General features: G+C 39.9%; 2 protein-coding genes across 2 annotated transcripts; both read left to right on the top strand.

The window, feature by feature from the left end:
• Window positions 1–947: 947 nt before the first annotated feature.
• LOC108965715 (serine protease easter) lies at window positions 948–3,737 on the top strand (the record flags this gene model as incomplete). Its single annotated transcript, XM_018928303.1, has 3 exons — window positions 948–1,442; window positions 1,615–1,723; window positions 2,914–3,737. Coding segments are annotated over 3 exons (1,199 nt in total), but the record flags the coding sequence as incomplete, so codon positions are not given.
• Window positions 3,738–9,557: 5,820 nt separating this feature from the next.
• On the top strand, window positions 9,558–12,623 carry LOC108965716 (serine protease easter-like). Its single transcript, XM_018928304.1, has 4 exons — window positions 9,558–10,481; window positions 10,561–10,657; window positions 11,733–12,031; window positions 12,120–12,623. The coding sequence occupies exons 1-4, from the start codon at window positions 9,911–9,913 to the stop codon at window positions 12,449–12,451; spliced, it is 1,299 nt and encodes a 432-aa protein (XP_018783849.1). The 5' UTR covers window positions 9,558–9,910; the 3' UTR covers window positions 12,452–12,623.
• The last annotated feature ends 481 nt before the right edge of the window (window positions 12,624–13,104 follow it).

Here is a 13,104-nt window from a genome sequence, read left to right as displayed (position 1 = left end):
AAAATTAAATGAAAGTAGCTTTATCTGCTTTTAGTTATCCTAAATCATAAAACTAAGTCCTCTATTTTATGGTAAATACGATTTTAAAAATGTTTACCGATACAATGATCACATTGACAGGCCCGCGGTTTGCTACGAAAATCCCCTCTTAAGAAATTCTAAAATTAATTTGACAACTTGTTTCCTTTGTTAGAAAATTCTAAATATATTTTGACAACCTGCTACAAGAAATGACATTTGCATCTGAAAAGACTGTTCGAAAAACAAACAATTTATTTAAAAAAAGTGTGGTTAATCATTCAACATATTGACTTATTGAACAACAAAGATCAAGAATTTCGCTTATTAAATATATGTATAATATATGTATGTAAATATATTGACTAAATAAAGCTTTATGATTTGTTGTAATTGTGTCAATAAAATAGTCAATGAGCTGGTTTATGAGCTAATTTATGCAAATTTCGCGCACATGTCAAAGCTGTCGCCGTGAAAAGTAAAGAACCTTTCATTGCGTTCGACCGCAAACGTTAATGAAACGAAAAAATAACACAATAAAGTAATATAGTGGCAATATTTGTAAACCGCAAAAATGTTCAATTAGACCAAATGCATGCACGATGAGACGACGAGCCAGCAGCAGCGCTCGAAAAGGCGCGAATAAGAAATTAAGACTATGAAATGAAAATTAAAAAAAAGAAAAGACAACAGCGGCCAGACAAAAATGAGTTGCAGAAAACAGAGAGTGACTGTGGTCAAGGTGAATCCCCAGACACCGTACCATATTTATAACTGCATACACATATGCATAAATTATTACCGCCGACAAAGCCAACTAAACCGCTAGCGCCTATCTTTCATTTATGCATGCGTCTTGCCTTTTAACCACTCTTCTTTTTTACTTTTTTAACCACTCTTCTTTACGCTTTTTGTTTACGTTTTTTCAGCGCGCCGCTGCTTCAATCCGAATCAACGTCTCGGCGCATGCGTCTCAATCTACGATTGTCAGATATTGTTGTCGGTGCTGCGACGCGTCTCCGCACAGCGGCTCGACACCGAATTTCTACGCGCCTCCGAATGCAAAGACGGCTACGGCAAAGCGCCGTATGTCTGCTGCACCGGAGATACCGGTTTCACACGCAACACTTACGACGACGATGACGCCTACAGCCGCCAGCCAAGCACGGTGCTATTTCCCGGCGGCCGACAACGGCAGAGTCAGCGCATAAGCGAAGTGGCTGCTGGTGGGCGTGACTTTAACAGCATCGGCGGCAGCGGCAAGCAGCACAAAGGTCCGTCAGCGGGTACGCAAACGTCTGCTGCGGCAGTGCTGCCGCGCTTGCCCTCCTGTGGCGGCGTGACTATATCGAATAAGATCTACGGCGGCTCAGATGCGGATCTCTATGAGTTTCCATGGATGGTGTTGCTCGAGTACAATCGACGTGAGTGACGAATTGCTTACTTTTACTTAAATAGATTTATTGATTTAGTAATGTGTAAGAGTTTGACTTGACAGCAAATGCTGGAATGCGCAAACCTATTTGCATTCTTGTAAATTTGCATTTAGTTATATAATATTAGAATTGTAAATTTTTCAATCTATTGTAATTATAGGTTCCGGCGGCTTGTCAACCAACTGTGCAGGTTCGCTCATAAATAACCGCTATGTGCTGACGGCGGCGCATTGCGTGAAAGGTGCCATTGAGAAGCAAATCGGTCAGCTGTAAGTGACATTTTGTGCATTTGTTTGAAGTAATTTGCGGATTTCATTCGAAATTTCCAACAAAAAAAAAACATAAAAAAATAGTCTGGAGATCTTAACTTTGACTCACTAACATTTTTTTCATTATCGACTCATATTCATTCCTAAATGCTCTAAATTTAAAGTTGCGGATGCCATTTGGTCACACTTAAAAATTTCCTAATTACAGTGGGCTGTTGAAAACCGCAGCTCTTTTAAGATTTATTAATTCTCAAATTCTCGAAGTTAAGCACAAATTTCATGACTGTACTTTATGGTATTTCCGGTATGAGAAAATTGATTTGATTAACTAAGTACTACGTAATAACTTGCCACTTGCTTTTTGATGCCAATTGGAGATTTCAAAGGTAGCCATGTCCTTCTCCACCTGGTCTTTCCAACGGAGTGGATGYCTTCATCTTCCTCTGCTTCTCTCGGCGGGTACTGCGTMGATTGCTCTCAGAGCTGGGGTGTTTTCCGTCCATTCGGACGACATGACCTAGCCTAATTTCATAATGCCAAGACCATTGACATTCCCGTCCCTATTGGCAAAAAACCGTAACCGTTGATTTTCATAAGATACCGATGAGATGAAGTTTCCACCAGCAAAATCATTCGATATGGACAGAAAGTGGTAGCGATCATTTGGTATCATGTTCGGACAATAAGTTCAATTCATAAGAACATCCCAACCAAGTTTCCGGAGCTTATAGTCGGTCACTATCGATCTCGCTGGCCAGATACTGTCCTGATGGCTCCCAATTCCTCTCCTATGGTGCAAAGCTGACCACTTCTGGGCGAATGCTTTCTTTAGACGGTCCAATTGTTGACAGTAGATCTTCGAATTATGTATATGACCCTAAGGGATCGGCTTTTAGTAAGATATTCTAAGCATATCCACCAACATACATAGCAAAACCCTCCCGAAAATCAATCCTCACGCATAAATTTCACCAACTCACTTCTATTCAACCACGATTGCATTCGCTTGATATTGTCTTAGGTGATCCACTCTTCATCACTAGCATTCATGCACTCAGAGAATTGAGTTAGAAATTGCATCTAACATAATATTATCACTTTTTTTTTATGTATAAATCCATAAATAATAAATAAGTATAATAACATCAATAAAAATATATTAACAACATCATTATTTGCTCTTCCCGCAGCGTTGGCGTTCGCTTAGGCGAATATGACACCACGAAGCAAACCGATTGCAACGGCTACTCATGCGCTCCCAAGGCCATACGTGTGGGCATTGAGGAGATCATACCACACAATCAATATCGTGATAATGCGGCCAATAAGGAGAACGACATCGCACTGATTCGTCTCGATCAGGATATACGCTTCTCGGATTCCATACGYCCCATCTGCCTGCCATCGGCGGTGGCRCAGGAGCRTTCGGCACCGGCTAGCGACACACTGTACACRGTCGCCGGTTGGGGTCGCACGCTGCACAGCCCCAAAAGTGCTGTAAAACAGAAATTACAAGTGCCGCTTGTGGACTTGTCACAATGTCAGCGCAAGTATCGCGAACGCAAGGTGAAGGTGGTGAGCAATCAACTTTGTGCTGGTGGACATTATGCCGAGGATAGTTGCGATGGTGATTCTGGTGGACCGCTGATGCATTTCCGCAACAATGCTTGGGTGTTGGAGGGCATCGTATCGTTTGGCTACAAGTGCGGTCTGAGCGGCTGGCCGGCCGTGCATACGCGTGTGGCCAACTATGACGACTGGATACGAAGCAATTTACGCAATTAATTTAATTTTGCTTTAATACACTTGTATTTATATATAAATTATGTAATTATTAGGTTATATTAGCATTTAATAACATGAATTTAATTGTGGTCTTGCCATTAGTTTCTCATATTCGTGTCATATTCGCGTATTCCAAAAATTATAACCCATAGTATGTATCGTAATTTACCCGTTTGCCAAATATAGAAAATAATGTATAATATTATATACTATAAGAATCTATAATGTAATGCGGAAATAATTATTTTGTGTTGTTGAAAATTCAATAAAAAATTCTAAAGTATAAATATTTCGAATTTCAAATTATTTATTGAAATGCCAGTCTTCCGCAAAAAGTATTAAAATTTGTATATAACGGGTTTTTCAATCGGAACACTACGAAAAACAACCGATACAGACAGCAAACGGCGCCATATTTTTCCCGTTCTTTTGGTATTTCTCTTAAGGTTTGCCATTTTGTCACGGAAAGATATATGAGCCAACAACGCGTCGAAATTATTAAAATTTTCTAACGAAATTCGTAGTCAGTGGTCTTAATTTTAAGACCAATTTATGGTCGCCATAATYGTCCTGTYCGATCAACAACTGAGCGTCTAGTGGAAAAATCTGAATGCACAAGCACAAATGCTCTCCTGCCAGTGAGACAAAGAAGTGTCTGTAGTGTCGAGAGTGTTGCTGTCGCTGGCGCATCAACTGAGGAACACCCAAATCAGTCTCTCACACGTTGTTCTCAAGCGTTGGGCATCTCTGTGACGTCTTTGTGGCGAATTTTGGCAAAAGATCTTGGCTACATCCTTACATGATCAAATTAACGCAAGAACTGAAGCCGCTTGACCACCACAATCGTCGTATGCTTGTGAATTGGGCTGAGCAACAACTTGAAAATGATCCGGATTTTCATTTCAACGTTGAGGCTCATTTTCTTGTGCCACATTGGCAAGATTACAATGTAAGCAYCTGKAGTYYCACGGTATGATACACTRGATYAGGTATCGATAGTGAGGCCGCAGGGTTTGTTAAAATTCACATCAAGCGCAGGCATCCTCAAGGACGACTAGTCCTCTTGAACTTAGCCATTGAACTCCATCTAGTACCGCAAATGTCCAAACTAGTCTCTGCGTGACGTTATTGGCCTTGCAGTGTATATTTTAGACCTTAATCCAATCCTGTATGTTGCACTAACTACATTCAAGCCCCTGACTCAGTACTTTATGGTGGTTAAGATATGTAGACAGATAAACTTCTTTTCCAGAAGAGTTTAAATTTGTCTGGATTAAGAATTTATTAAAGTGCTGATCTTAACCAAAAAAAATTTGTAAGTTGCTCATCTTTGCAGTAAAATATGGATTGCTGTTAAAATTAAAGACATATTCAAACTTTGAATGCATTGCCGATTATAAATTATAAAATTCCACAAGCAATTTAGAAGAACTCGAAATATGTTGAGTTCTTCTCCAATCTGGTCACATTGGTAGAAAAAGTGACTTCCCTAAACAGACACCAAGCATATACTCGAGCTGAACATGTGGAACAGAAATTAGTTGGCTGGAAAGGCTATGACGTCTGTATTTTGGGATGCTCATGGAATAAATTTTGGATTACCGCTATAATCAGCGTATCACCGTCGAAKTGAACTACAAATGTATRTATTTGGTTGTCAAGRAAGTCTTGCGGTATTTTCGCTAGTTGGCGCTGAGAGCGCGTAGTTCCAGTTTTATTCGTCGCATCGGGTAATGCTATACCTTTTTGGAAAGCTCATTTCAGGCGCTAACACATGTTTGATTGTTTGTCGTTTCTTTTAAGTCGTGCGTCAGTTATAGCGTCGCAAACATGGAGCAAAACAAAGAGAAAATACGACATATTTTACATATTAGTACTACTACGATAAAGGCAAAAATGCATCTCAAGCCGCCAATAAAATTTGTGCAGTTTATGGACCCGATACAGTTTCCATTTTCACCGCACAACGATGGTTTCAACGTTTTCGTGCGGGTGTAGAGGTGGTCGAAGATGGTCCACGCTCCGGATGGYCTGTCGTCAAAAATTRCGATAATTGGTCGAAAGAGACCGGCATAGTASCAGCCGTAGCATCGGTCAAAATGGGCATGAGTCATCAAAAAAAATTTTACGAACAATTGAAAATGCAMAAAAAAAAAAAAATACCGCAAGATTTTTTTGACAAACTAATATATTGAATAAAAACCCGAAAATGAAATCGAATGGTGTTGTATTATAATGGGGCGGGGACTTTTTAATTCATCTGTTAGTTCTTTCACAGAATAAATAAAAGCAAGTTAATTTTWTAATGGGTTTTTAGACGTKTGGTTTTCAATGAGATATTACCATTTTCGGAGTTGGTTTTTTGACAGCTGTCATTTGGCAAAGACTTATATTGGTTTCCGATTTCGTTATGAATATACTTACTTCAGAACACACGCTCACATATACGGCGAATAGAGCCATGACAAGATGGCCAGCGAATACAAAATTAAATATGTTCAGCGACGAAGCTCACTTTTAGTGGAATCAGTACGTTAGAAGCAAAATTGTCGCATTTGATGTGATGAAAATCCACAATTCATTTTTCATCCTTAAAAGTTATATGCTCACAAAGTCACGGTATGGACAGAGGGCATCACTTTTATTATTATTCTGCAAAAGTGAAGTCGGCCATAGTATTACAGTCAATGGGGATCGCTATAGAGCTTTGATTAAAGAAATTACTTTTTCGGGCCTGAATTGGTGAATGTTGAAGATCACGATCTTTGGTTTCAACAAGACAATATTGAGGATACAGCCAGGTCTAATCAATTATCTCCGAAGACCTAAATTCTAAAGTCGTAAAGTGGAGTATGCCAACCACGAACTCGGAAAAAGCGCATTCTAGAGATRGCTGCGCRGCTAGGTCTAATAGTGCTCAGCACAGGAAATGCAACCTTATCCTATATACCGGAACAAACGCGAACCAGCACAGGAAAAAGACTAAAACACGAAAATGGAACATTTCGAAACAAAATATAAATAGACCATCAGAACTCATCTAGCAACTTCCCTAAAATTCCAAGGAAAATTGTCGAGCATACAATTCTTAATATAACAAGAGGCTGTCAAAACTCAATCCCAAGGCATCTCACAGCAAACATAAACCAGTACTTTACAACTCAGACGAACATTCCTTCGCCTTCGCAGATCCTACACGAAATCCAGGCGCAGAGGATTCGCATGCCGAGAAGCTGAGCAATATAAAGCAAAAAAAAGGAGCTAAAGCAAGCCATTGATGGAAAGAAGAAGAATAAAGTAGGCAGAACTACGTGAGAATATTAACAAAAACCCCTGGGGACTTGGGTATAATATAATGAAGAAACTTGGCGCTTGAACCACCTGACTTAAATGCACTCTTTTCCGCACCCAAAAAGGGGTCTAGTGATCTAGAGTATAAGATTTCTGCAAATCCCCTCGAAGAGCTGCAACTAACTACTGGCAAGCTTAAGGCCAACAAATCACCCGGTCCGAGTTGAATAAATTTTGCAAAAAATGGAATTATTCCGGAATGAACCATTCAAAATAGACTGCACCAAATTGAAATATTAAATATATCTGTAACAAAGGAATATGGTGAATTTCCCTCCATTCGATGCTAGTTGATAACAACTGGTTTGATGCATTGCTATATATATGTATGATATGCATTATTAATACTATTTTCACTACTAGGTAGTCTTGCAGAAATATTAGCATTCAACTGGAAATTATTATTAATCTGTCTGCTCAACTTGTGGTTTTCTATGCATTAGCAATTGACCTTTGGATGCGTAGCTCAGCGGTACATTTCCGTTTACCGGGTTTTCCGTTCATTAGTGAGGCATAGACCACGCATGACAGTGCAGTTTAGTGGGAAAGAGGTTAACTTATAAAAAGAGAAATGAATCTATAAATTGATCTGGAGGTTAGTTAGGAAATATAAAGCTGATGAAGTTCCAAAAATATGGATATACTGTATTCTATTTTTAGATGGCATCTACATAGGTTCTAGGCATGTAAAATTAGGTACCCATTATATTTCTGACAGTTTTTATATAATATAAAATCCAATAGTCAGAATTCTCAATAAGAATAATAATAACAAGTTCGTACTGAGTTTCTAAAGAAAAAAAAAAAAAACACAGAAACTTCAAATTCAATGGGGAGTGTTTATTATCATTCCAAAGAGCATTCTTTCGCAATTTTTTTTTTTTTTTTGAAGGTTATGTCCTTCAAATATTGGCCACGGTTACGTCTCAGATGGCTCATCCATTAAATCCAAATTTCAATGACTCGTTCAAGCATTTCAACTGGTAACTGGCAAATCACACGCGTGATGCTTTGCTCCAAGGCCTGAATCGAAACGATATTGTCCACATCGACTTTAATCTTTACATATCCTCACGGGAAAAAGTCAAACCGTGTAATATCACACGATCTTCGCGGTCTATCGACAGGCCCAAAACGTGATATTATCTGCTTACCGAAGTGTTCTCTCAATAAATCCATTTATGGATGCGATGTGTAGGATGTTGGGCCAAATTATTGAAACCAACTTTTGCCGAAATTACGAGCTTGAATTTTAGGCATCACATACATATATATATATATGTATAGTAGATTATCTTGGCGCGGTGTGGGTCGTCGTTCATCATTTTTGAAGAAATATGGATAGAAGGTTCTACCGACCCACAACCCACTTTCTTTGGTTTTTTCGAATGAAATGGCAGCTCTTGAATCTCTTCAGGTTACTCTTCGTTCCGAATGCGGCAATTTTGCTTGTTTACATACTCATTGAAGGAGAAGTAAGACTCAACGCGTAACAAAATTTTGGGTTAAAACGTTGGACGTTATTGAAACTTTTCAGGAGCTCATAGAGGAAAGCGAGCTCATTTGGGACGGTTTCAGCTCTTGCACAAGCTGTATTTTGTGCGTTTTCAGTTTTGTATCTTGACGTAAAATGCGCCAAGCCGTTCCATACGCCAGTCTGAGTTGCTGCGAACGGCGCCGAATCGACTCTCTATGGGCTTCGTGTACACTCTCAGCCCCAGTTGCTATATTTTCTTCACTGCGTGCTGGACGTGGTCTAATCGGTCGTATAGCGAATGCCGGTCCTGAAGATGGGTGATGGTGGGTAGGCCGTTTAATTTAATTCAACAAAGTCCTCAGTTACCTCATTAAAATGGCTAAACCCTTCTTATTTTACCTCCATTTGATTTTGCCAGTTTTTACTACATTATGCCAGTTGTATGTTCGATTCGTCACTCGCTAAATTAGTATTAAATGATATCAGCAAAGTACAAGTGTATTCAACTCCCTTTATGAATGAATTTAAATACACACTCCTAAACAAAGAGCTATCTTAAACTGAAAACCTCAACATCTGAAACTTAAAGCTAAACTTAGCGCCTAGAAGTATGCAGCAAAAGCGTTCTAATTATCAGATAACTTAATCATGACTTAAACGAAAGTGAAACCGCAACAGCTGTCAGCTGTTCAAACCAACACAAGTTGTTATTGTGCGGAACCGGCTTAAAGTATGCTGCTTGGCGACCATGAAGTGTACGCACRCGTCGCATTTRAGAGCTTGACGTTACGTCATTGCATGATTTGTCCCCTCTTAATAGCGAAGCGGCGCCGCCGCCGTCGCTGTGTATGACGAATAAAAAGGTAAACATAAAGTGTAAATGACCGCAGCCTCAGCTTGGAGATCTGGTTTTCGAAATGGACGCTTGGCGATTTCGCATTAAATGAGCACAGATAAGGGCGCCATATCATGACACAGCTGATGGACTAATTATTTTACGACTGTTTTCCCGAATATTTATTTGGTTATTAAATTAATCGTAGGAGAGGTAGACGAAACCGCTGCTAAAGCTGTGACTGCTTTGGCAGGTGTTTTTTGTGAAATACGCGACATTGACGTTGTGATGGAGCAAAGAAACAAACGTAAATAAACTAATATTTATACAGCGTCTTTCTTATAAGCGCTGCGAATGCACAACTTGACAGCGTTACGCGTTCACTCTCGCCGGCACTGGCGTTGGGCGCTTAAATAGCGTTCACAGCCGAGCGGTACGTCAAGCTGGTGTGGTCGTGCCTGTGCTTTGAGCGGATAACTGAAACGTTATACGAATAATTCAATTGAATTGGTAAATTTGAGTTATTGCCGCGAGCAGCCCGTTCAAGTCACGCGCCTTACATTAGTAACATCGCCGGAGACGAGGAGGACGGTCGTCGACATACATACATAAATCGTAGGTTTTTTTACGTGACTCCACCGACGCTCTGCAGTGTCGACTAGACAACTGGGTCGCTTTGCTGTTTACATATGAGTAGCACATTTTCGAAATTCCGAATCGGTGACATCGCAAGTTAACAATGCACTTCCACCGTTTGCTCGTCACATTGTCGCTAACAGTCGTATTGAAGGCGCGCGCCAATACAGACGTTCCATTAATTGACCCCTCAACAGTGAACGAAAATAAATACATTTCAACGGTTGAACCGGCCTCTGCTCAGCAAAAGTGTGATATACCTAATGAGGCTAAAGTGGGTGTTTGCGTGACCGTCGGCAATTGTTCGGCTTATCTGCAGGCGCGCAGCGTGCCGAATATATCCGCCGAAAAAGTGAATTTTCTAAAGAAAGTGCAGTGCTCGTGTAAAGAATGTGACTCGCTTGCGCCGGAGCCCATGGTTTGTTGTCCAGCTAATGGACAGGACTATCTATATCCGTCACTGAAGTTTTCGAAATTCGAATATCGTCGTTTTCAAAATGTGACCGCGCAATTCAAACGGAAGAAATTGAAACGTCGCATACAGACCGTGGAACCGGCTGAGAGTTTCAATTTGCGCAACGAATGTGGCAAACAGGTGACAAATCGTATTTACGGCGGCGAAATCGCCGAACTGGATGAGTTTCCGTGGCTGGCGTTGTTTGTGTACAATTCAAGTATGATTTCATTTCACGCTTGTGTACTTAAGTGATTTGTGTGTGTGGAAAGTGATGTTCAACTTCCTTTCATTCGCAGATGAATTCGGCTGTAGTGGCGCGCTCATCGACGATCGTCATATTCTGACAGCGGCGCATTGTGTGCGGGGCGAGGGTGTGCGTGAAAAAAAAGGATTGTAAGTTTGCGAAGAGCGGAAAAATAATGAACTGTTAGTGAAATTGAAAGTGACTGAGCTCTTGTTAGAGATACAAATGAACGGTGGGGGATTAAGGGAGAGGAATATAACGGAATTTTTAAAATGAATTCAGTTAAAAGCCCTGTTTTCAGAATTTTCTTTAAATACAGTAATTTAAGATTATGAGTGTTCTAATGCCTTTTGCGTTAAATTTTGAGACAGCTGTCTTTAATCAGTGACTTCTGGTTATCCTTGGGGCTCAGAGTCTGTGTAAAAATAGTAAATGGCAGCAACGTGAGAAAATGTGTGCAATAAAATCCAAAAAGATCCAAGATATGGGAGTTGAACCTTAATGTAATCGGGGTCCAAATGGGACGATGGGAGTGGCACCGCCCAYTTTCAGGTGAAAACACATATCTCGAAATCCGCCAGACCGATTTAAACCAACTTTGGTTTGTTACACTTATCTAAAATTTTTAAGTTGTAGTGTGAAAATGGGTGAAATCCGACTACAACCACGCCTATTTCCCATATAACACAATTCTAATATAAGAGGAAAATCGGGAAGGTTTTACTACCACGAATAGTATTTTTGAGGTGTACCAACTTATGACAAAAAATTTTACAAATCCAACAAAAAGTGCTTAAATTCCTGTGTACCGAATATTTGGACCTCAGTACCTATGTTTGGCCCATTTACTGAAAATATTTCTTGAATGTGTCAGATTTATAATTAAAATTCAGGGAGAATACTTTCCTGATAGTAGTATGTCGGTGTGCTATAAATGGGTTGAATCGGATCAATAATTCCCTGAACCCCCATATGAACAATTTAAAGGTTTTCGAACTTCAGGCTGACTTTGTAAGGACAGTGAAAACTTTGTATTTCCATTTAAGTTAGAATCTTATCCACAAAAAATAGCGTTTAAGAATAGTACACCAAAAAAAGCTCTGACTTGTATTAACGAATCTTCTAAATCTCTGAAAGAGCGACAAATTACGAAATCACTGTTACGAAAACAAACCTAACCTCACTTAAATGAATAATAGCAAAGCTTTTTGCCCCACTTTTTAGGAAGCTCGTACGCTTAGGCGAATTCAACGTGAAAACCGAACCAGACTGCATTGAGGAACCCGATTATCTGAATTGTGCGGACGCTGCCGTAGACATCGGCCACGAACGYATYTTCGTGCATCCCGAATACAATGAACATTCGTTTACTAAATTCAACGATATTGCCATAATACGACTGAAACGTGCAGTGTCCTTCACGCATTTCATTATGCCAATTTGTCTGCCAAGCCAAGATGAGGAGAGCCCCTATAAAGTAGGTGAAATGTTTTCGGTCTCCGGTTGGGGACGCACCGACTTATGTAAGTACATCATACTTGTTGGAGATTTTGAGTTGCTATGGAAATGTTTTTTTTTTAACTCTTCCACACTTTCAATATTCTCTCACAGTTAATAAATACTTTCGCAACATACACAGCCCGATCAAGCTGAAGCTGCGTATACCATATGTAGAACGCGACAACTGCACGAAGATTTTGTCGACATTCGGTATCGATTTGGGCTCGAAGCAGGTCTGTGCGGGCGGCGAGTTCGCCAAGGATACTTGTGCCGGCGACAGCGGCGCGCCACTCATGTATTTCGATCGTAAATACTCGCGTTGGGTCGCCTACGGTGTGGTGAGTTACGGCTTCACACGTTGCGGCATGGCCGGCCATCCCGCGGTGTATACGGACATCTCCGCCTACCTCGATTGGATACACAAAAYAGTGACTAYSAAGTGACAACTCACTTACAATATTTAAATGATATTCTTAGAAAAATATGTAGCTAGATAATTTGAATTGTACAAAACTCAGGGGCACACAAATATTGCCTACGAAGGAATACTTTTTATACATATTTATTGCAATGTTAGATCTGATATGAAATTTTGCTGTTCAAGTGGAGAAAAGCGATGACAAATACATTCTTTTTGTTTTATTTATTTATAAAAATGTGTGTTAATATTTAAACTAGAAAAACAGAAGTTTCTTATTTGCCAGACGATTTTTCGATGTGTGGGTTAGCACACGCTTGTTCGTGCCTTTACCGTTCCAGCGAGATTACGTTGTTCGTGCAATGTTGTTTTTTCCAGCATTGAAGGCTGGAAATGATAAGGAAATACTCGCGAAACTGACGAACCCCCCGACTAAGGCGGAAATATTTTTGCTCGAGCATGGATTGAATAGTTTACTAATGCGACACAGCTAAGTAAATACTGTGAAATGTGTATAGAAATTTTTATACATACATAGATATGACAGAAGTAGATATTGTTTTCCAAGACATTCCATTGGCGATGTTCATGATGTCAATTTCTTGTGTCAAGGCTAAAATATTCAATAATTCAAACAAGCAAATATTTAAAATTTTCACCGAAAAACTTAGTACAAAC

The sequence above is a fragment of the Bactrocera latifrons genome, unplaced genomic scaffold (assembly GCF_001853355.1).
Source record: "Bactrocera latifrons isolate USDA-ARS-PBARC rearing strain unplaced genomic scaffold, ASM185335v1 scaffold_1465, whole genome shotgun sequence".
Lineage (NCBI taxonomy): Eukaryota > Metazoa > Arthropoda > Insecta > Diptera > Tephritidae > Bactrocera > Bactrocera latifrons.
Note: the sequence above shows the minus strand (reverse complement) of the source record. Positions and strands in the feature narration are given on the sequence as shown.